This window comes from Lingula anatina, chromosome 2, assembly GCF_051362555.1.
Source record: "Lingula anatina isolate TDL-2025a chromosome 2, LinAna3.0, whole genome shotgun sequence".
Classification (NCBI taxonomy): Eukaryota; Metazoa; Brachiopoda; class Lingulata; order Lingulida; family Lingulidae; genus Lingula; species Lingula anatina.
Window position 1 is genome coordinate 39,596,946 of NC_141768.1, and position 25,123 is coordinate 39,622,068.

At 34.5% G+C, this 25,123-nt stretch overlaps 3 protein-coding genes across 5 annotated transcripts in view; all 3 read left to right on the plus strand.

Moving 5' to 3' along the window:
- The first annotated feature begins 8 nt into the window (after window positions 1–8).
- LOC106179926 (carnitine O-palmitoyltransferase 1, liver isoform-like) lies at window positions 9–11,986 on the plus strand. Of its 2 annotated transcripts, none has more exons than XM_087004095.1 (19): window positions 9–453; window positions 1,627–1,745; window positions 3,061–3,177; window positions 3,367–3,443; window positions 3,878–3,968; window positions 4,265–4,345; window positions 5,219–5,305; window positions 5,554–5,669; window positions 5,797–5,858; window positions 6,066–6,167; window positions 6,352–6,401; window positions 7,857–7,941; window positions 8,888–8,997; window positions 9,264–9,330; window positions 9,511–9,600; window positions 9,849–9,919; window positions 10,044–10,293; window positions 10,653–10,806; window positions 11,145–11,986. In XM_087004095.1, exons 1-19 carry the CDS (start codon window positions 160–162, stop codon window positions 11,249–11,251), a joined length of 2,130 nt encoding a protein of 709 aa, XP_086860221.1. In that variant the 5' UTR covers window positions 9–159; the 3' UTR covers window positions 11,252–11,986. The 2 variants fall into 2 exon arrangements, with proteins under 2 accessions (XP_086860221.1, XP_086860220.1); XM_087004094.1 differs by lacking the exon at window positions 7,857–7,941 and adding an exon at window positions 6,949–7,033 and having other exon boundaries at window positions 10–453.
- Window positions 11,987–12,874: 888 nt separating this feature from the next.
- On the plus strand, window positions 12,875–19,505 carry LOC106179907 (palmitoyltransferase ZDHHC17). Its single transcript, XM_087006280.1, has 9 exons — window positions 12,875–13,075; window positions 15,595–15,841; window positions 16,106–16,238; window positions 16,501–16,679; window positions 16,937–17,185; window positions 17,509–17,591; window positions 17,852–17,944; window positions 18,199–18,305; window positions 18,639–19,505. Exons 1-9 carry the CDS (start codon window positions 12,928–12,930, stop codon window positions 19,110–19,112), a joined length of 1,713 nt encoding a protein of 570 aa, XP_086862406.1. The 5' UTR covers window positions 12,875–12,927; the 3' UTR covers window positions 19,113–19,505.
- Window positions 19,506–20,303: 798 nt separating this feature from the next.
- LOC106173621 (extracellular matrix organizing protein FRAS1) overlaps window positions 20,304–25,123 on the plus strand; it is a 42,333-nt gene continuing 37,513 nt past the window's right edge. For both annotated transcript variants that reach the window (XM_087003569.1, XM_087003568.1), the window contains exons 1-3: window positions 20,304–20,490; window positions 21,898–22,338; window positions 24,510–24,541. In XM_087003569.1, the coding sequence (XP_086859695.1) occupies window positions 22,275–22,338; window positions 24,510–24,541 (96 nt within the window). In that variant the 5' untranslated portion in view covers window positions 20,304–20,490; window positions 21,898–22,274. The remainder of the gene's footprint in view (window positions 20,491–21,897; window positions 22,339–24,509; window positions 24,542–25,123) is intronic.

Genomic DNA, 25,123 nt, shown 5'->3' on the forward strand with positions numbered 1-25,123 from the left:
ATTTACATTCTGTTATCTCGGTCTTTCTCGGTCTCTCACGGTACCTGCTTTGCACATTAGCATTCCTCTTAGCTACAACGGCGACAGAACCGCTGTCAAAGCAGAGAGGGATTGGGTACACTTCTTTATTTTTTTCTGGCTGGAAGGTAAGCAGCAACCATGCAGGAAGTAACGCGGTACTTTACGCCGTCAGTTGTTGGAGCGCTGGTTGCAATTTTCCTGACAGTTTCTCCAAAACCGGTGGAAGATTTGCTGTCGGTTGGAGAGCAATGGCTCTCCCCAGCAATCCGAGCAGCTTTGCCGCAAAACCTGAATACTGGAGTGACGGCAATGATCGGGTTCTTTTTGGGATTCAGTTTCATGCATTTTTGGCTTTGGTTCCGTTGGCAGCTGTTAAGGATGCTGTTTTCTTACAGAGGATGGATGTATAATCCCAAGTCCGTTGCAACCAAGGTATGTGGGTGTGTCTTCATTTTAGTGGGCACATTTGTGCTTTCAAAAGATAACAGCAAGTCTGGAAATTCAATAGTTTGGAATGTGGCGTCTTTAGGAGAAACGTGTTCTTCGGTGGTTTGATTTGAAAGATAGGGGAATACTAAAGGGGAATATCGACATATCAGATACGTTAATATGAGGGGTCTTGTTATTTATGGTCTAAGTTGGAATAGATGATCAGATTTGCAAGGTAGGTAGACATAGACTATATTGTTATATATATCCAAATAATAGTTAACACTCATTTGAGGACATCGGTACTGCCCTGCATTATGTATTTGCAGGAGATAACTGATCTCATAAGGTCCAGCATGTTTAGTTACCCAATATTGACTTAACATCGGCGTTGTGCTGTTATCAGTATATGCTAATATTAAGTCATGCATGTAAGGGGATGCACGTGTTTGCTACAGTTGTTGTGGCAGTCATGTCTGATGCTACCCATCTTGAATTTCAGAGTCTCTATATGAAGCTAACATTCATATCAAACCATATTATACTAGTAGGCTTAGTATTTCTCCTGAGCTTTGTCCATATTTGGCATAGTGTATTTTAGTTGAGACATGATAGGCTACTCAAAAAGCAAAATTAATTCCTTTATCATCATGTTGTTCACATATAACAAGTTTTAAATGTTTTTTATTTTTATTACTTATTTTAGTGAAAGCAGTATACTAGTAAATCTTTTTATCAGCAATGTTTCAATTATATTTGTATAATTTAAGGCACTGTCTAGCCATCATGGAATTTAGGTTATCAATTGGAGCATCCTACACTGAAATGGGTTATCTCTTTCCCTTCATTTCATTGATATTTTTTTCATTGACCAGGTTCATCTTATCAATTCCACCAAGATGCCAGACTGTATTGTAAAAAGTAATTTCATCACGCAAAAAAAAAAAAAAAAAATAATAATAATAATATATATATATATATATATTTTTTTTTTTTTTTTTTTTTCCGGGAGTTTCTTTCAGCTTGTTTTCAAGATGAAATGACTCTTTCTTGCTGATATAAGGTGTAAAAGAAAATATATACATGTAATTGAACCATCTTTGCATAACATGTTTTTCTTGTCCATGCCTGTGAAAATGTTTAATGCATTTTTTTTCTTTTGTTGAATATTTTCAGATCTGGGCTGTATTGGTGAAATTCCATTTACAGCAGAACAGAGGCCCATATAAAACATTCAGTTTGCAGAATGTGCTGCCCAGGTTACCAGTGCCCAGCTTGGAGCAGACCTGTCACAAGTAAGATAAGCTGCATGGTAACTTAATCTGAAGGCCCATTTATCGTTAAGTCCAGATTTTACTGTTCTCAAGGATCATGTTAGTACATGTACATCATAGTGCAGAATAGTTTTACTGTATTTTTACCGTTACCATAGTTTGAACAGAAAACAAAAGGCAGCGCTGTGCTCTGTTGTTTGTTTAGTCATGACACATGAATTCAGACATGCATGAAATAAAGCACAGCTCAGCTTATTGATTTCTGCATGAACATAGATTAAATCAGGTAAAGTCACTCAGTCTAGTCACATAGTTTTACACAAAAAACTGGTAGAGGAGATAATTGTCTTGACTTTGACTTGCCAATTATCTCTCTCCTCTATTTTCTGTTAATCTATGTGACTTGTACTATATCTATTGCAAAGGTTAAACCAGGTGTGCTGACCTGAGGACTGGTGAATTCCTTAACCTTTGATATCAGATAATGGCGCTTGGATATTGATCATTGATTGCCAAATATAATTGCAGTATATACCCAAGCTTCACCTTGACAACTAGTGATTATTCATATAAGATACAATAAAGTGTGCAAAACTGTAGGTAAAATACACACAGTTTATACAGAACTTGATGTTGTATTTCCTTTATACCACAGATATACAAACAGTAGCATGTACTGTAGTTGGGAAGGGGAGGGATACTAGAGCATGACGTGCCTGTTAGCTATAATTTCAGTAAATTTTAGCCTCCAGTTCCAACCTTGGTATAATAATAATAAGTCAAGACTAGGGCAGATGTATTTAGAAAATCAATATGTTAGCACTGCAGATACATGTATAACATGTATGTGTCGCATTTTCATATCAATAATTGCTGCCTTGATATTTTAGTTATATGACATATTGAAAGTGGATAAATTCTTAGTGTCTTTTGATTGAAAATATGCTTGTATGCAAGATATCATTTTGTAACCAAATAGCTGTAAAGACTTATGGATAATTTTGTAGTGAACTATGAAAATCCCTGTATGCTTATAAAAAAGCAACAAAGAGTGATAAATGTATGGATAATTTTGTAGTGCACTATGAAAAACCCTGTATGCTTATAAAAAAGCAACAAAGAGTGATAAATGTGAAAGATTATCCAGGGAAATTTGTTAGGAACTTTGTGAATTCATGTACTATTGTGAATAAAAATGAATGTAAGATAACTATGGCACTGATATAAAATAATACTCTGAATCTATCAGTTTATTGTGAGTTTTATTTTTCTATTTTATAAGAAAACTTTCTTTGATTATCCATGAAAAATTATTTACCTTTCTTTTTTTTTTCAGATATTTGTTATCTGTAAAGCCTCTGCTCACTGAGGCAGAGTATGCACAGACAAAACAGGTTGTGGAGCAGTTTAAACAGAATGAGGGGCCAAAACTTCAGGGTTATTTAAAACTCAGGTAAATCCTTTCTAAATGATGAACATTTTACAAATTTATTCATGTAAATATACAAAAAGATTTCCTTCATTTTGAAATACACCCACAATTACATTAATTGAGGACAAGTCCTATATATGATAAAAATATAAATGGAATATATTGCATTTTATTTTTTTTAATATTTCCTTTATTCTTTATTTTTAAAAGGGCTTGGAATAAAGTGAACTGGTTATCTGAATGGTGGAATGACCTAGCATATTTGTATCAGAGGAGTCCTATTGCAAGTGAGTTCATTGTTTTAACAATGTTAAAACACCATTTCCTTTTACTAGTTAACTTTTTTCTTAATAAATTAATAAAGAAAATGACCCCCGGCCCCCATGTACCTATTCAGACAGACTGTGGGGAGATGATCAAACTTTGTAAAATGTCTCCGTTTATGAATGTTTATGATCATGTCATATGAAATGTTTACTTTGCAGTATTTGTAATTTGGAAATGTGCGGTAATGCTTACTAACATTCTGTCTTCTCCGTGATCCAGATGATACCCAGGTATAGGCATCTGGATCTTCCTGTTTACTTTCCTTGTGATATTTTGCAGAATTAATTTGCCTTATAGGACACTGGTATTTATAATTATGTAACATTGTGTAATGTTACATAAATTGTATGTAAATTGTGTAATAATGCGTTCTACATTTTCCTCCATCTTTCAGTTAACTCTAACTATTACTGCCTGGACAGCGAGGCACTGCCTACAAACAACCCTATTGCTAGGGCTGCCAATATGATTCATTATGGTGTGCTGTAAGTTGTGGTCTATTTCATAGAATTGATGATTTTTTTAAAGAGACCATTAACATTTTGTATCATGATAAAAAATGTTATACTGATTTTGAACCAAAAGTGAATTTTACACTGGCGTGACTAATTTACTGGTACAGTAACGGGAATATAAGTAAGTCTTTTCTTTTTAACTTGAATGCAAGTCTTGTTTACTGTAGTCTATATTTTAATATAAGCAAGATTAAAATTTTAATTTTTGCAAGAAGTAATTATACTGACAATTATCTGAAATAAAACTGCTAATATTTTGATTGCAGGTTTCATGATTTAATTCACACTGAGCGTCTGCCAGTCCTTTTGGCAAATGGATTGGTCCCAGTTTGTATGGATGGATACAGGTGAGTGAAGGACACTGTGTTTGCTACCAGTGCTCTTTTTATGTGGGGGAGGGGTGGGGGGTTGCAGTTTTCAAACCAGTTTGACAGGTCTTATTATGCTATTACGCTACGTAACAGCCAGGCTGTTAAGTTTTCAATCTCTAAACTTACGCAGTACTAAAACCTGTGCTGCCTGGTATGAAAAGGGCCTAAGAGGCTGTTGGCCATTAACTATCAACTTTTTACTGCAAATTCTGGAATCTTTTTTATTGTATTTAATATGAGCTCATAGTGTTGGACATGCAATTGCTACACTATTCATTATGCAGTTTTATTGTTTTTTTTTCAAAATTTTGTACACATGTTAATGAAACAGAGGTCAATACCCTACTTTATCTGTTCTGAATATATTTAGAACACAGCAGGCCAAGGCCATCCTTGTCATAACTCAGTCTAGGATAAAGTTGATAGGTTATCAGAAGTCATGTGAAACAGGGTGAAGTCAGGTTCCCTTAAGATAGACTACTTGATATCACTGTTTACTCATTGAGATAGTAAATGTGACCCTAAATAGGAATGTCAAGGAGTGATTTACTCTGTATTTCTCTACAAATAATTTTTGTGGAATTATCCTGAACATTTTTAGTATGGACAGACAGAGTAGGGCAAATCAATAATAATAATAATAATAATAATAATGATGATGATGATGATGATGATGTGATTAATTAATCAAAACTTTGCCCTTTTAATAATTGCTTTAGTAAAGCTCCTTTTCCTATGCTGCATGTAACAGATGTAAGTAAATCTATTTTTGGATATTTGATACATAATCTTTGAGCACACCTTTTTTCAACTTAGTTGATTTAATTTCTTTTATCCCTCATATTTCAGATATATGTTTAATGCCTGTCGAATTCCTGGATTAGAGAAGGATACATTACACAATTTTCCAGCATCAAACTTTGTCATTGTGATTCGGTTAGTACCTCTGTGTGTTTTTGTGTCATGGGTTAATGATTATTATGTAAAGTCATATTTACATGGCAAGAGTGTGATAATTTGACAATGATTTCAAAATGAGAAAAAAAAATATTCAGTGCTTTAGATATTCTCAATTTCAGTACAGAAGAGTGAAGTTCATTTTACACAGAATTGTTCCTACTTTGAAAATTTGTAGTGCATTGTCTCTACGTTCTCTGTAAAACAAGGATTGGGCTTATTTTCAGCAAAGGAATGTTTTTTAAACTGGATGTGTATGCTGAGAACAAGAAGGGCGTACTCACCCCCCTGACGCCTTGGGAATTACAGTGTCAGCTGGAGAAGATATATGAGATGAGTGAAGGTCAGTTGATAAAAGTGTTAGCTTAACTGATTCACCTCTTAGTGTATTTTTCAGTCTTTGTAGAAATAAAACAATACTTTGATAATTTACCTTAATATTTTGATTACTTTTATGTGAACTGTATCAGAGCAAGATGGTGGCTGTGGTGTGGCGGCTTTTACTGCAATAAACAGAACTCAGTGGGCCAAGGTAAAGCACATACACAGTATTTTAACCTACTAGTATTTCATGGGAGGTAGATAAACATGTAAATTTTAAAAAGAGAGAGACTGGTTTTTGAGACGTAATGAAATTTCAATTTGAAATAAATTTACTAATGGTCATATGAAGTAATGTGCTTTTAATATACCAGTATGCTTGCAAGGAAAATGATTTATAATGGAAGGATATTTCCAGCATCGCCAAGCTTTGATACAAGCCAGTCCTGTAAACAAGGCAACTCTACATGAGGTGGAGAGAGCACTCTGGCATATATCTCTTGATTGTGGGGTTCCTAAGGTAGGCTGTAGCACTGAACATAATATTGCCATAGTAAATGGACCAATTAGGAATTTGATTTTGATTTTTTGGGGGGTTTGTGCCCTATGCTGTTTTTATTTTTGATATGTTACATAAAATAATAAAACAAGATTTTTCTATTTTGTGAATGAAATACCTTCTTTTATACAAATTTATTTTTCAGGACATATCTGATCAGGCAAAAATGTTGCTATGTGGAGATGGAGTTAATAGGTAATGGAAAAATAGTGCTCTGTTTGAATTTGTTTGAATTTGGTGAATTTCTCAGCACACACTTAATTGGTTGATTGTGAAAAATGCATTTTGATTTACAGAAACTTTGTTTTCTTACATTTTATGCACTTTATTCTGCTGTGGTATAAATGGGTATGGTGATATAAAGACAGTGAATTTTTGCATTTGTGATATGATATAAATTATGCAACATGCCACAGAGCTGGTGCCTGCATAGAATTTTTTATATTGACAAATGCAGTGTCTTTGATTATATAAAAAAGAAGAAACAGTGGCATACCGGCGTTGACCTAACTATACATTTTACTGTACATACAAAATAAAAGATGTCTTATTTTTCTAAGAGACATTTTTTTTTTCAAATTTTAACATTTAACTCTGCATTTACTGGTACTCAGTAAAAGAAGCCCATAATTGGTAAGCTAGAGGTGGATATGATATCAGACAAAATCTTATGCCATTGTTTCTTGGTTCAATTGATTTGGGCATGAATGAAACTTGATGTGTGACCTCCGTCCTCCCAAAGGTGGTTTGACATATGTTTGTCAACAATCGTGTTTGCCAATGGACGTGCTGGAGGGTTTGCAGAACATGGTGCGGCTGATGCCACTGTAAGTACAAGTGAACTCGCTAAACTGCAAGACCACTGTAACCAGGAATACAGTCATATCATATACTTAGCCTAAAAACGGACATTTACACTAAATGAAGTGAAATAGCTAGGCTAGAGAAGGGAGGTGAGAATCAAATTCAAGTTGCCTGTGGTCTTGAGGTGAGGTGTTCAGAAAGTTCACAATGTGTTTGTATTGTGGTGAGCTGTTGGTGTGCATGTAAACCTCTGTGTGATTGGCCTTATCCTCACATATGTTTAGTCTTTTATAGAACTTTATCTATTCTTGGTAAGCACTGTGTACAATGCTGGGTTTCTTTGTTGGCTATGATATTTAAAATGTCAATACATATTTTGAAATAATTGAAATGCATATTTGCTTTTATGCCATTAGAAGGGCGTATTGGTTATAGAAAATTTACCAAAGTTCAATTTTCTGTGTATGTGGCATAGCCAATGACTTAAGAGTCTCAGTATTGTGTCTTTTATCTTCTGTAAAAAGCCTTTTAATTTTCCTACTGCACTTTCTTAAAGAGCATTGCATAGTGAAAGGTGTTTAAAGATTAATTTGCAAAGACTACTGACAACTATTGACCTGTTGTGATATTTAAACTTTCATTTGGAGAAAAAAAAGTCACATGCATTGCTTTTAACAAGGCACTAGTGTTACAGTGAAAAATTTCACTATGCTGCAATACTGGAGCAACTTGCTTATCTTGCTGTCGCCTCTGCATTCGCTTAAGTTGAGTTCAGATCCCATTTTGCAGAAGGCCATATTGCTCCATGGTCCAGTGTACCTTCAAGTTGTACCTGGTTGTTTTCAGGTGGTTTGACAAATCTCTAGTAATGTTTGCGTTTGCTGATGGGCGTTCTGGTGCCTTAGCTGAACATGCCACTGCTGATGCCACGGTAAATTGGAGGGTCTGCTTTGTCTTGTTTAGAATTGTTAGATTCCGGAGAAGACAGAACTGACGCGTACAATATTATACAATTATATACTTTGGCACAGGTCAACATGTTTTTTGCAGACCTAAAAATAAAATTGGTGCTGCAAAACAACATATTGATGAAAAAACAAAGATGTATAATTGTTTAATTATATAATTATTACCGAAATGGCAATGTCTTCCAAGATGACATTAAGAGTTGCAACTTTGATGTTACACGAAATTGCCGTCATCTGATTGATAAAATGTTTCCAATCTGATTGGTTAAAAAAAATGTCTATGATGCTTTATTATTTTCAATCATTGTTTGGTGATGATGTCATTGGTAATTGCCATGTTTTATCCACCCTCAAATTCATGGATAAAAGACAATAATCTATGCTTCTTATAAAATAACATTATTTTTGAAAGCTGTGCATTTGCATTGTGGGTTGCTATTTATAGTAATTGGACAATTGGTGTTTTTTTTTGTAGGGTGGGTTGGGGGGGGGGGTAAGATGATGTTGTACCTTTAATTTAGTTTGTCATTGTAATCTCATTTTTGTCTTCTTTCATTGTTGTTGGAGAAATTTCATCTGGCCTTATGCAGTTCTTTAGTTCGTTTGCATGTAGTTACCCTTGTCTTTTGAATTGTTTCCCCTAACTCTTAATGTTTCTTTTTCCTTTTATAATAGCAAACAATGTACTCTAAATTTAGTTTTTAGTTTTGTAGTCATGAAAAAATAATTTTGCATAAATTTTAAGTATCCATTGCCCATTCAGTTTTTAAACTGTACACATGTTTCATAAATATTTGAAGTGATTTTATATATAATTCTTAATAGCAAAAATTAAATCATTTCATACACCATTAAATGCACAGATCTATTCACTATATTTCTAGACTTCAAATTATTTTCTAATTTTAGCTCTTTTCACGACTTTGGGAATATGCACAGTTCAGGGAGAGGTATACTAAAAATGGTGATGTAGAAAAGCAGGAGGGGGAAACTGTAAGATATCTTAAGCCTCCTAAAAGGTAAATGATTTTATTAATTAAAGTTCGGTGATTTCTTATTTAGGCTATGATACTTTATTCTTTTTGCATATAGCTATGAGAACATTATATACATTTTATATTTAAATAGATTTATTGCATTATAAACAAGCTTGTTATCAGTTTATAGGTTCCAAATGTTTTAAACAAGAGCACTTCAAGATTTAAAGGATGAATTCTTAGATGACTATTTTATTTAGTTAAAAATAAAAAAAAAGTGAAATCAAGCCTCTAACTTTTTTGTCTAGGCTACAATGGGATGTAACTGGATTTGAAGATTCGATAACCAGTGCTCTTGCTGAGCACAAAGCAAATGTAAGACACTCCTACAGTCCTACTTTGATGTGATGTGTAAAATATCACAAAGACAGTTTGAATAAAATGTGCAGAAAAAATTTCTCATGTTAACATTAAGGTTATGACTATTCATTTACTTAAATAATTGAAATTTACTAGCTAAGCAACTAAGGTTTGTGAAAATTTGTTAAATTATAGGTTGATGATTTGGACATGTTTGTTCAGCCATCAGATTATGGTAAAGGCTGGATCAAGAAGAAACATATCAGTCCAGATGGATATCTACAGGTATGAAGGCACCTCTGATACCGAGAACATGCAAGACAATGTATACCCATCTATAAGCTGTAAAACATTTATATTTGGCCTAAGGCAAATTACTTTTGAAATATTTTGCGACAATGCATTTATAGTTCTTATTTTATAACTTTTTGAAGAATGTATTGAAAAATTTACAGACAGTAGTTTTAGGCATAATTTGCTCATGTCACTTATTCACATGAAAAAAATTATGAAATTATTATTATTGATTTCAGATGGCCATGCAGCTTGCTTACTTCAGATTGCATGGAGATACACCAAAAACTTACGAATCTGCATCAACAAGGTAAAGTACTTCATTCAGATATTTTGTGCACAGCAGACAACATTTTCATCTTCAATGATAAGTGCACATGTACATGTATGCACACTTTTTGCCATGCACACAATTAAACCTATTTCCCTTTCAGAATGTTTGCCCTTGGTCGCACAGAGACTATTCGCCCTATATCTGAGCACTCTGTCAGTTTTGTGAAAGCTATGGACAACCCAAGCGCAACCTCTGATACCAAGATAAATCTCCTAAAGAAGGCTGTCCATTATCAAACTCAGTACAAGATTGATGCTACCAATGGAGAGGGCTGTGATCGTCACTTGTTGGGACTTTACTGTGTTTCCAAAGAGCTAGGAATGCCTGTGCCTTCACTGTATATGGATAAGGTACATTGTACATGTTGCCATTTTGGATATTCATCTTAGTGCGCTGTAATTGTAATTCTAAAGTTGTTGTTCAAAAGAATTGTCGTGTTTAATTACTTTGAATAATAATGTGCACAGTCTGTATATACTGAACAGATAAACTCAAATTTATAACAGCTGAGACTTAAACAGTTTGATAAATTTTGGAGATTTATTGCAGAAAAAAATTTTTAACTCAGAGCCAGAAAGACAGGTCTTTTGAGAAATACTTTCACCAGCATTTACAAGCAAGCATTTACATCTAAACATAGCAATTCCTTTTAAAAGGTGAAACATTTCTGTTATTGCTTGCTTATTAACATTATTCATAAATGTTGTAGGCATGGCAGATCCCAGAGCAACTGTCCACCTCCCAGACACCCACCAAGATAACCCACCAGTGGTCTCTGGAGATCTGCTCTCGTGGTGGAGGGTTCGGACCTGTGTCTCCTGAAGGATACGGAGTGTCATACATCATTGTAGGGGAAGACTTGGGTAGGTTATCCTGGAATTCAGTGCCATTGTTTGTTAACTTTTCTGTAAATTTATTCCAAGTTTCAACTCAAGCTCTGTTCTCTCTCCATTGTGATTCAGTGTAAGAACTGATGCAGACTGAAATATGCTTGCCACCACCCTCTGACTTCCAGTCTAGCTGTCCTTCTGTTCATATAACTGTCTTTTGAACATTGTTTTTTTAATGGTAATTGATTTCATAAAAACTAAGTTACTAAGTTTAAGGGCCAGTAAGTTAACTTTCTACATTAGTTGTATATACATATAGCCTAGTTTGATGAAAGGCAAAAGTAATTCAGCCTTCAAATTTCTGTTTTCAGTGAACTTCCACATCTCCAGCAGGAAGTCCTGTCGTGCCACCAGCTCTGCCAAGATGGCCAAGGCTATTGTTCAAGCAATGGCCGACATGAGAGACTTACTGGTCTAATACTACAAATATTCAAGCCTCTACAATGAGTAGGCTTCAGTGCAGTGATGTGTTAATTAAGACTATTTCAATCTCTACTAAGAAGGAATTGAGTCTTTCTTGACCAGCCATATATTAACTTTTTTAATGTTGTAGTGCTAAATAATATATATTTTATTTGGGAATGAGATGCAATTTGGGAGCTAATTTTTAAGATGGAGCTTTAATCATGATGTTAATCTTAAGGATGAGAACATTCTCCAAAACAAAGTTATTTTTACATTTGCTGTACATGTTAGTGTGTTTTAATGCTGTGGACTACTTTTACCTTTGAATGAGAAATTTCTCATCATTTTTTTTGTGCTATTATATATTATTCAAGACTTAATAGTTCATGCAACTGACATTTCAGGATGTGAACTTAAATGACATGGGATTTTAAGTCAATTACAAAATTTTATACAAGTTTTGGATAAATGCTGTTTGTTGTAGCTACCTAGTTAGAGCAATGTACTGAGTGTCATGTACAAGTTGTGACAGTTTAATGTATTGTAATTAAGAAATATTGATTCACTTTGCAAAGCATGCCTTAATTTTGGATTTTTTTCTTTGAATCTGAAAGGGATCTTTTTTCTCTGTTGGCTAGTCAGAACACAGCTTTAAAAAAAAAGTCAGATTAATAGTGATATATTAAGTTTGGATGTTTATATTGTATGATTGTTGTACAATAAAACAGAAGAATAATATAACAGATGACTTACATAATTGCTTCATTATTATTATTATTTATTTTTTTATCCCAAACCACTTGATGCTAAAATTTTGATTTAATTGCCTTTGTTTTAACTTCATAGATTCAGCAGCTTTTTTGAGTATGGTTTAGAATTTTCTTTTCCTTTTTTAAATATAGATTTTCCTGTAGTTTTGCTGTTAAATCAATAAATTTGTGTGGTTAACCATTCAAGAAACACAAAGAGAGTATACACATGGTATCTTCACAATTTTTTTATTATGAATATGGTGATTACGTCCCTTTTTGTCCCCACAGTCAAACACCCCTCCTGCACTCTTACTACCCCACACTATATCATTTCCCATTGGTATAAATGCTGTATACATAAAAATAATTTTTAAATTCTGCCATAAGAACCGGGACAAGAAAGTGAAATTTTATTTCTCTGTTGTTTACTCACAACCCAAATATTAGTATCCCTCAAATGCACAAGTTCAAGTACTTGCTTGAATCTACCACCTTTAAAATTTATCAATACTTTACCCTGGTTTATTAAATTTTAAAACATTGAAAACTATGCTTATTTATGCGCACTTTCTTGATTGACAAGGCCTTTTCAATATCTTGAAACCATCTATAGCATTAAATAATTTGCTCCAATTTACAAATTTTTGTGCAATTTCAATGATTTCACCCAGTACAGGGATTCCCCCCCCCCCCCCCCTCCTCCGCTTGGTATAGCTATGGCAAGAAAAGCCTCACACAGTTATTTGAACATTGTAAAATATTATTTCAAAAGAACCATTGGTTAGGTTCACAACTAATTGTTTTGTCTTTATGTTTAATTGACATTTATCTATAATACTTTGTTCATGGCCCTCACGATATCTTAGCCTTATCTTGTACAAAAGAGACATCTAGCGTTAATGAGTAACATTACTAAAAGGTTACCAGCAGGATAAGAATGGTACCTTTAAACCCATTAGATTCAAATAGCCAGGTCACGTACGCAACGGGTGTATTTGGAAACTTACTAGAAGCGGTCTCCAACGGAACTCCTCATCTGGTGGAACTTCTAGTTAAACAAAACCCGGCAGCTGTGAATCAGAAAGGTAATTTCTGTCCCCTCCCCTTTCTGTCGCCTTTCTATATTTCCACTACTGTCGTTGTAACGTGACTGAGAGTCCCCCATGATAGAGAGTCCGCTTCCCATTCATTTGTACATGGAAGTCTCATCCTAGATCTTGGCCAACTTACTTAGGTCAGGCTAACCCTCACCGTTATAACTAAATAGAGTGCCGATTTTCTGTAACTTATACGGACCCTCGGTTTTGTTACATCGGTCCTCTAGTCTCTCAAGATGAATTATGGTACCACCAGCGTAGGCGCTGGCGGTACCCATGGTTTTAGTCCCGACCCGTATGTTCTGCCGGCTCCTGCGGCTCCGCCGGCTCCTGCGGCTCCGCCGCCAAGTCACCGTTACCGCTTCTCCTCCTAGACGGTAAGGGCCCCTGTACCCATCTCTTGGATTTAGGTCACCTATAATCTCAACTTGTTCCACGTAAAATTTGGGCTTTGTCGGTATTGGGGTCTAGGTGTGGCACTCATTGCAATGCACCCTTGTCTAAAAATGGCAAAATTAAATGCTAATTATCTACCCTACGGAAGGAGTTATGGGAAAAATTTCTACAGACAGCTTTCCAAAAGTCATATGTGTAGATTTCAAATATGCCCTTGGATTTGACCTTTGACCTTTATTTCAAGGTCAAACGGGCCAAAATTTTCAAAAAAATGAAATTTTTTACGAAAAAAATTTTTTTTGCCCTGTTATTCAGACACCACACAGACTTAACCAATAATATTATTGGAAAGTGTTACCCTTCGGGTCATCTTTCATCTCTGTGAATTTGGGGTCAATCGGTGCATTTTCACGGGAGTAGCGGCCATAAAGTACCAAAACTGAAAACTGTCTCTAATTCGGGAACCGTTAATGCTAGAGACCCATTCTTTTTTGCATTTTGTAGAGCATGTAAAGCCCAACACTGGGGGTGGTCTCCGTTTTTTTGTATTCCATACGGTTTTCAAGTTACGCTGTATCAAAAAGTACATATTGGTGGTGAAAGCAAAATGTGCAGTACGGTAATGGATAATAAATTTTGAACTCTGGAAAAATAATACATAAGGCTTGGCAAAGCAGACAACTTGTGGTCAAAAATGACATTATTTCATCAAATTTGAACTTCTGGAACTTCAGAGCACCTCCTATTTTAAGAATTTTGACCAAAATGATGTTTTCTTTATTTTAATTAATCTTTTTTGTAGGAAATTTATGGCACATTATGGTAACTCCAAAATTATAACATTTAGTCCCTTATATCTCCAAAACTGGCAGAGATAGGTCCATAGTTACTATTGAAGTTGAATAGGAAGTCATATAGTGGCAATCTTACTGTGACCTTGAAATTGACCTTTGACCTACTTTTCACCATGAACTGAACATTGCAAATTTTGCTTCCCTTTTATCTCCAAAACTGGCAGAGATAGGTCCATAGTTACTATTGAACTTGAATGGGAAGCCATATACTGGCAATCCAAATGTGACCTTGAAATTGACCTTTGACCTACTTTTCACCATGAACTGAACTTTGCAAATTTTGCTTCCCTTTTATCTCCAAAACTGGCAGAGATAGGTCCATGGTTACTATTGAACTTGAATGGGAAGCCATATACTGGCAATCTAAATATGACCTTAAAATTGACCTTTGACCTACTTTTCACCATGAACTGAACATTGCAAATTTTGCTTCCCTTTTATCTCCAAAACTGGCACAGATTGGTCCATGGTTACTGTTGAACTTGAATAGGAAGTCATATACTGGCTATCCAAGTGTGACCTTGAAATTGACCTTTGACCCACTTTCCACCATGAACTGAACTTTGCAAATTTTGCTTCCCTTTTATCTCCAAAACTGGCAGAGATAGGTCCATAGTTACTATTGAAGTTGAATGGGAAGTCATATACTGGCAATCTAAATGTGACCTTAAAATTGACCTTTGACCTACTTTTCACTATGAACTGAACTTTGCAAATTTTGCTTCCCTTTTATCTCCAAAACTGGCAGAGATAGGTCCATAGTTTCTATTGAACTTGAATAGGAAGTCATATACTGGCAATCAAAATGTGACCTTGAAATTTACCTTTGACCTACTTATTATCATGAACTAAACTCTGCAAATTTCTTTCTCTTTTATCTCTAAACCTGGCAGAGATAGGTCCATAGTTACTATTGAACTTGAATAGGAAGTCATATACTGGCAATTTACTGTGACCTTGAAAATGACCTTTCACCTACCTTACGATGAACTTAAATTTGATTGTACCATTTTTAGTTTCATATATTTTTTGCATATATTGAAAATTCTTGTTGATTGCATGTTTACAGCTTGTCAAGCACAAGACTGGTGGCTGTGTCCCTTATTTTGTGTATGTGGGGGTCTATACGTATGCGCTTGCTCCAGCTGGTGGTACAATATTCGGAGGCGGTATCGCCTCTCTGATCCTCTAGTTTTCATGTATTTCCATTTGCATAACATGATGGTATATTTTTGCAACTTACATTAATTTTTTTAGGTTGGCATGGTCTCACTCCACTCCATAAAGCATGCCTGAGAACAGAGCCATACATGATCAGTCTCTTGCTACAGACTGGAGCAGACCCCAATGCCAAGTCAGACTTTGATGAAACTCCACTGCACTATGCTTGCAAACAGGGCATCCCCAACATTATCTACCTATTGTTGCAGTATGGGGCAGACCTGATTGCTGTGGATAAGTTAGGCAGGGGGGCCATGCACCATGCTGCTGTCAATGGAAATGTGTAAGACACTGATTTTTCTCTTCATAAAAAGATAATGCATGAATAAAATAGGAGAATTTTAAATGACCCTCTTATACTTTTTAAACTTAACAAAGTTATTGCATCATCATGATTAGTTTTTTGGGGGTAGTGGTAAACAGAGAAGGTGCATAGGTATACAGAAAATTTAAACATTTATATGGAACACAATTCTGTTTTAACCATACAAATTCATTGAGAATGATTCTCTTTCGTGTTGATTAATCTCAGCTTATTTTTTCACAGCCTAGCTATGCACTACCTGCATGAAGTTCATGGTCTTGCCTATGATGTTCAGGACAATGAATTAAAATCTCCACTGCATATAGTGAGCTCCCACGCACATTTGGATGCAGTAAAGTACCTTTTGAAATCTAATGTAAATAAACTTGGCTTTTTCCATTAAATTGACAATTTATCAATATGCGTTATAAAATCATATCATTTCTTCTCTTTATGCTTCAACAGTCATTTCAACTTTTGTCTCCAGCTTTGACAGATTTTTGATTTTTATTTCACATATGCCAAATTAAATACAAATTTGAGTTACGTATAATAATTTTTAACTGGTTTAAAGAGAGATTTGTTTTTGAAATTATTTTCTCATTGTTCTTACTGTGCATAATTGCTCATATTTTCAGAGATGTAACCCCCATTTGACAGATGTGTATGGGAACAATTCTCTTCACTTTGCCTGCAAACATGGCCATGCCCAGATAGCATGGCAGTTACTGGTGGCAGGAGGCTGTAGGTTGCTGCATTCCAAAAATAAAGATGGGCATACTCCAATTGAAGTAGCAAGAGCTCAGAAAACATCCAAGTGAAGTATTACTTTATTTACAGATAGTATGAAATTATTATTATTTTTTTTTTTTTATTTCTATTATTATTATTTTTTTGAGGCATAAGCAGCATTCAACTTTTGGTCATTTTATTGAATGTAATATTATTGTTTGGTTATATTTTTATATTATTGTATCTCTGAAAAATAATTGCTGATTCATTTTATGTCAGTGAAGATACAATTCATGATTCATTTCAAATTAATCAATATAATGTATCTTTCTATATTATCAGGTCAACAGAGTGTTCTCGCCTGTTATCTTATTACATGTACATAAAGGATGAGGACTACAGACCAGCAGGACCCACTGTACCCTGGCTGTGGCACCTGACCATGCCAGCTGTGCTGTATATTGTGGCCCTGGTGCTAGCTTATCTATTACAGGACCACACCGGAAGTCAAGGGCTGATAGTGTTTGGGGAATTGGCTTTATTTATTTTTCTGTCCACTAAACATCAGCATAGAATGCTACATGTGTGTAGGTATGTGTATGATGCATTTCATATTTTGTATTTGGACAAAATGGCTTTGTGTTATAGTATGCTGTAGTATTACCATGTAAGGTTAGGATACATCGACGCGTTGTCTTTTTTATATGGTGTGATAGGATTGAGTGTCAGAATTTAAGAACAGTTGGTATTTTGAGAACATATTTGTACTGCATACTGTGTCTAAAAAGAGCACATTTTCTGTATGTATTTTTGTACTATACAAAATGATTACAAAAGATTTATTATCATGGTATGTAAGTACTAGAAAAATAATTAGAAAAGAGTTATTATCACATTATTTTTCTTCATTTCAGATGGCCAAATCCTTTGTTTGCAGGCAGTTTTGCAGCTGGTTTATTCATCACATTGGCTTGCTACTACCTCCAAATGTTTAGTTGTATCCTCTGTTATTGAAAAAGAAGAGCAGCCAACTCTTTGACATTTTTGTGATCACTTTCTACAATAATTAATCGCTTAATTAAAGTTTCATTAATTATTTATAGTTTCTGATACAGTATTTTGTTATTTGTACTTATAAAAATGATTTTAGGTAAATGGTTAATTTATTCTTGATTTTGCATTTGAATAATGAGTAAAAAGTACCATTTTGTCAGTAGTGTCTTGAAGTGTAAACACAATCTTCTTAACACTGCATAGATGTCTCTCATCATCATTACTTGAACCTTCTGTCAATATCTCTCACTGCTGTCATGCTGTATATGTACTGGAGACTTTGGACTCGTGATCCTGGTAAGTGATATTTTTAAGCAGTAACATTGTTAGAATTTCCAGCAAATTACCTTGCATTGGTATAAAAAGACAGAAAAAGAATAAAAAATTGACCTACATAGATTCTTACAACTTACAAATAGTCTATAATATTTTGTTTTGAAAGAGTAACATATTTGTTTAATCATCACAAAGTTAACAGTGACTGATGTATTTTTGTTAAAACTAAATTTTCAGTTGTAAATTTGAACTGTCATAAATTGGTTGCCTTGCAGGTGTTGTCCGCGTCTCTGCCTTGAAGCCCAATAATGGTGGATATTACAGTGTGAGAGATGTAGCTACAGGACAGGTGTCCCCTGAAATGTTTTGTACAACATGTGAGGTAGGTTCACTCACAGGATAAAATGCCTCATTTAAGGCTGGCCTAGAGAATTTTTGGATGAGAAAGAAAATTGTGCTCCTTGATTTTTTCCTTTTATGAAAATAAAAACCGATTTTTCCACAACTAATTTGTGATGACATTAAAAGGTAAGTGGTTTAAATTGCATGTGTAGGTAATTTTATAGAAAAAATAACAGATTTTATCAAATTTATTTAAGATATAATAAGTAATATATTTTAACAATACAATTTAAAAGGAAAAGTTGACATACTTTGCAACTGAATTTGTGACAGACAAGTATATGATGGCTATTTTCTATCAATACAATTCCAGATTGTTAGACCACTGAGGAGCAAGCATTGTAAGCTTTGTGAACAGTGTATCCAGGGCATGGATCACCACTGCCTGTTTTTGCTACGCTGTGTGGCCAAGCACACCCATAGACTCTTCATTCTCTTCATCATTACTGTGCTGTGCAGTCAGGTGCTGTTCCTGGTCCAGGTCTATCTCTACTACCAAGCTGTGTTACCCAGTGTAACAAGCAATGACTGGTTCATATATGTTAAATCTGCCTTCAATCAACATGCGTGGGTGCTTAGCTTATCTGTCTTGAACTTGGGATCTATACTTTGGGGACTGAAATTGCTCAAATTTCAACTTAGTTTAGTCTCCAAAGGATACACTACAGTTTTTCAGCCTCATTTTCAAAAAGAAAGTGGACTGTCAAAGTTAGAAATGGTATTGAATGTGATATATTTCATAGCTGGAAAAGGTTTATATCTGAAAGATCCACTTTTTGATGTTTGACTATATTTAATGAGAATTTGATCATTAGAGTTACATCTGTAAAGGTTAAAAGTTCTATTTTAAGTTACTTTTAGCGTACTGTTATGTACTTAGATAGGCTTGCATTCCAAGTTGGTGTCTTCCAAGATGAAAACTTATTTGAGGAAAGTATCAGTAATTGGTCGCCTTTTTGCTAAGCATTCAGTACAGATATGCCAACTTGAGAAAATTATTTGAACAATAGTACTTAAATGGTGCTTTTTTGTGTAATGTAAACAGATAATGGGCAACCACAGGAAAGTTTTGTGAAATGTTGCTTTGTATGTCATTCGAAAAGTGGTGTTTCGTTAGGAATTCAGTACCAATACTGGAAAACTCCATGTCATTTGGTGCTGCTTCTATGATCCACAAATTTTTCCTGTAGGATATATATTATTACCTATGTGCTTGAAAAATGGTGCCCCCCCCCCCCCCCCTTTTTTTTTTTTTTTACAGTAACCATTTTCATATGGGAGACATATTGGTCAGTTTATATGTTGTTATTCAAATGTGGCTAAGTCACATTTGGTGTTCCATTTATCAGATACAACCAATGATACCGTATAAAATTTTTATTTTATAATATTTATATTTGTTTTGATTAATTTTTGTTAAATGTGGTTTTAATATTGTCATTTAGTTCTGTGTTTATACATAAAGATTCTAACAATTACAGTATTACACCTACCTTTTACTACTTTAGTGCAGGTGTGTTCAAACAAGACAGTTATTGGTTCTATGGCTGTTGATTTGCATGAACCTTTCTGCGGACTTGATGGCAACAAAATAATATGTATTCTTGTTACGCAATGCTCTCTATAACATAGAAATATGGAATAAAACACTTATATTTTTATGGATTAAACGTTTTATTGCTTGCTAAATTATACAGGAAAGTATAGCAATATAACGGACTTAAAGAATGTGATTTTTATAGTTTAATGACCAGCAACATAACATCTAGCCAAAGAAGTTGAAAAACCAAAAATAACGACACGAAATAATTTGTTTCAAATAAGATGTGCGACACTAAGTCCTTTCAAATAGTTTGCATTTTCGTCAAAAGGTCTCACTATCATGCATTTCTACTCAAGATAGGCCAAATTTCTACTTTTATTTGATGTGTTAATTCAAAATGTTCTGTAAATACCCTGCTTCGTGTTATAATTGAACCGAATCATACCTAATAACATTAACTTCAAACGATGCTGAAGTTGATGTTCCACTAAAATTTCAGACACTGGCGCGTCTTGGGGAGATATTCCTTGGGAATCCCGCGAGTTGACTGCAGTGCAAGTTGTACTGAGACTGTGAGAGTGTCTCGTCCGGACTTGAGCAGGATTTGCGGAAAGAAGGAAAGGTAAGAGAATATGGTGTTTGTTGTTAATATGAGATACTGCTAATAGCTTTCTGAAAAAAATCGCACTTGGTTTAAGGTAATTCAGGCAATAGAGTGTATCAGATTCCGATGTACTGATGTGAAACTGGCCTTGAGGCACCAACTCGACTGTACCTGAGCACAGACGCTGAAACCGAGCAATTTTTGTTTCATGTATTTTGATATATGTAAAATAACTAGTAATGATAGTTCTTTAATTAGATCTTAGGTAACTGCATTCCTAATTTAATATTAAGAGTGTTGTAAGAGATGAGGCCGAATGCATAGAGTTTACAGCCCGTTGAGTTTTTTTATTATTCAGGGGCGGATAGAGGCCGTCTTCTGGGTCTTCTGGAAGACGGTCAGATTTTTTAGTTAACATTGATGGGTATCTAATTTTTTCTGTCGGAAGACGGTCAAAAATGGAGGATGGATCAACAAAGATAATTTGGAAGTCTGTCAGGAAATATCTCTGGATCTCTGATCATATGGTGCTTTTATTACTGGTCATATACATAAAGGCACAGGGGGAATTTATGTATTATTTCTATTAATTATATTATATTATATTATATTATATTATATTATATTATATTATATTATATTATTTATATTATATTATTTATATTTGTGTCAAAATAAAGCTGTTTTTTTTATAAGCGTGACTATAAAGATGCCATCACGTTTAACTTATTTCTATGAAATACGTGCAGGGCTCTGTAACTTGAAAGCGTTGCGAATTGCGACCGAGCGCAAGCATGGAGATTTGCCTCTATTCCATAACTTGGGATTTTATCACCCGATATAATAGCCTCGAAATGAAAGGTGATATCGCAATTTGCGATGCTTTCGAGTTATGAAGCCCAGAACACTGAACAGTAAATGTTTTTGGACATCTGTTGAAAAGTGTCAATTTTACAGAAATGATCTGGAAACTGCATGTTTTTGAATACAGTGCCTTGAATGAATGAATAAATGAATGAATGAATAATGTGGAATTGATATTGTGCATTTACAGAGTGGTATTACATATATAACTGTGTTATAATTGGATAACATGTCATTTCAAATACTGTATAGCTGTTGTGTAAAAGCTTCCCACATACTATATAATATTGCATTAAATTTGTAATTGAATTTTATTGTTTTTTTTTCTGCACTTATCACTACTCATAAACTCTTTACCACTCATTTTCCTGTAACGTTCAGTTACTAGTTTGACAATTATTACCAAATTGCAATCATTCCAAATTGGAAGTTCTCTTATAATAAAATTTAATAATTTGCTTGTAGAAAATTCTGGCAGGAGTTTCAGGGCGTTGCTGAAAGAAGACAACTCAGACAAGTAGCTGGTCCTATTATAAACAACTTGTTCTTTTATTAATGCAGGAAATATCTGCCAAGAATGTGAGGATTCTGGCCGTACAACCCCAATCTTGTGCAAGATCCATCATAGCGAGATAGTCTGTCAGTTAAGAGCATGTTGATGAATATGGGCCAGCCATAGTCTGTACACTGAGGCAGGCTTCATTACCATTGACTGCAGCCAACTTCCAACAGGACAGCACAGCGCAGGAGGACACACACATGGATTTACTTGACTAGCCTTTGAACCAACCATATCAGATGAGTGGTACAACTGCTTTGTACAAGGGAATCAGTCATTTTGAAGGGTGTCCCTGAAAAGTTGGTTATTACAGAGTTCAAAAGACCTGGTTAATTCATGTTGATTTGAAGCAATCTTCTAACTGGATTATAGCATTGCAATGCACTGGCTAAATTGGATAATTGGATATGTGATCTTTGTGATAGGTCTTCCCCATGGACAAGGTGAGTGCACATGAATTCCCATTATGTTGTTATTGGAGTTTTAGAGATCAGAGTTATAACACTAAAAGAGTAATCAACCCTTTTTTTGCAGAACACTTATTTGCAATGTAAAAAGATGTGGTACTACTTTTCTTGGAAAGCACGAATCTCCTGTCTGTTGATTCTTTTGAGAATATATTAAGTGAGGGATATACATGTAATAGGCTTGAATATAAAGCAACACTAATTTCCCAATAAGTACTAAATGTAGATTTTACATTTTATTTATTTATTTATTTATTTATTTATTTATTTATTTATTTATTTATTTATTTATTTATTTAAAGCTTGCTAACCATTTCCCTGGAAAAAGTGTTTGTTTACATAGTATACAGGACATGACAGATGTATATGGTAAAATACAGCACTAGAGAGGCAGTGTCCTGCAGTTGCCAGTTATATGCAACTAGGGCCCTGATGATCTGAACAAATTATTGTATTAAAATAGATTGTGAACCCAACACTATGGCATGCTGTTTGAGGCTATTGTACATGGCAGCTTTGTATTCTGTGTTGAGTAAGATAAAACTAGATGCCCCACAGTGAGCAGGTATGCTGTTTACATGTCTCTGTGTTACTGTCAGGTCAGCGGATTTAAGATTAATTTTCAGTGTAGCTTGAATTTGTCTTATTAATTCAATTTTTCATCAAAAAGATGTTTCCTTTTTCGCCTTTATTACCAGCCGCCAGTTTTTATTATAGTAATTTAAAATAATCCAACTGATATGTGTGATTATTGCAAAATTATACAGTCATTTTTTTGTGAGGAATTATTTTACATAATGATCTTAAAAGGGATACACATGAGTGAATCCATATTATAACTGGGGCTAAACTGCAGTTAGATTTCTCCTAAGTGCACTGATACGTGTATGTATATTGGAAACCAGCCAGTACATGTATAAGAAGGAAGTGGACAAAAGGATGAATGGTACTTGGCAGTTTGGGACTACAATTACAATTTATAGTTTGGTCCACTGGATTGTAAACAAAGCATGTCTCTATCAATGTCCAGTTTTTAACAGAGGGGATGGTTACACCTCTTTACTGGACAATGGAGCTGGTTAAATGGTCAGTTTTGTTAGGTTCCAATTATATCATTGACCCTTGAAAGTCTCTAGACAGAGATAAAAGTTTTGGTCTGAAAATTTGAATCTACTATCTTATATCCCTAGTAGATGGAGTGCTCGTGCATGCATCATATCTTTTGGTGTTTCAAATTGTTTTAGGAGATTGAAAAAATATTGAGGACACTTACTGCAGTTATTAAGTCTGTTATTTGAGGAGAATTAAAAAAGGTTTTTCGGTAAATTTTCTCGTCAACCTTTTTGTGTTTATTTTCATGTTCATTTTGGGCAAATAAAAACTTGATTGAATTTACTTCTACCAGGATATTCCTGTAGTTGTTTTAGTCTTGTTTTCAGGTTGTGCAAGTACAGTTAACTTTTTAAAGCATAGTATGTTTTTGAAGCAACTCTGCTGTGTTCCATTAAAGACCATTTTAAAGTTAAAAAAAATTCAAAGTGCATTGAGTTTTTTATTTCAACAAATTGAAGATCTATTTCCATTAGAAATGGGCTGATCCAGCTTAGTTCTGTATGTAGTATCTTTAAGGACTGAATTTTAACTACTAGTAACCATAGGAAGCCAGTGAGTCTAGTAAAATATCAGTAACCTTGAACAATCCCAGTGATGATAGGATTATATAAGGATTAGATTGGCTTCTTATGATAAAAAAAAAATCATTGTTAGTGTTAAGATAGTACATTTAATTTAGGCCAGTCCATTTCCACTGATAAAAACACCTTAAGTGTATAGACTATCATGATCCATATGACATTGCTTTAATGTCAAAATAATATTCTTGCAGACTAAACTTAATGTCTGAATACACCAAGCACTAAAGAAAGATATTGTCTGAAACATGATTAGCCCACTAAATAGCTGATCTGTGCTATTTGCACTCTATTCACGAGTGGAATTCTCAAACAGTCCAACCCCCACCAACCCCGCCTTAGTCCACTGTTGGAAATAAATAGTTGGATTGTTAGCTTTGTGCCTATCCATGGGGACATTGTAGTAGAAGTCAATAATGTCTCGGCTTAACCACTTATGTTTCCTTACTTTTTCAGGGTCCTGTGTGTTTGAGGGTATACAAATTGAGGTAAGTGTACACCTGTTTTCGTTCAGTTCAAGTGCTGTATAACTTGTCCCCCCTCTGAGCCATGAAGGAGGGGTCTGGATGTTGTGTTTGTACTGTAGCTTTAATACACCCCAAACTGAATGCTTGACATGCTTGTTGGCATTAAGGTTTTGCTTGTGAAAAACTATATTAATGTTAAATGTAACATGCTATTTAATGTACTGAAATAAAAATTTAGCTAATTATATCTAGCTAACTTAATTTTTCTTGATTTCCCATGAGAAAAAATGTTTTATTTAAAAAACATATATTGCTTTATCTATATAATTATATGTATGTAAAATTGCATTCTTGAGTCAGAACCATGTGCATATTATTTAGTACAGTACAACTATGCAGCTCAATCATGCATGTTCAACTATGGCAATTAACATTCAAACATGGTTCCTGAACATCATTAATTAACCCCAATTTACTGGGTAATTGATCAGGTACCCTTGGGCTTATAAGTGGTTCTCCCATTAGACTGTACATGAAAGAGTTGGTAACACTTGCACAAGTATAGATCATGATAATGTGCTCGTTGGATCAAGAAGGTGTGAA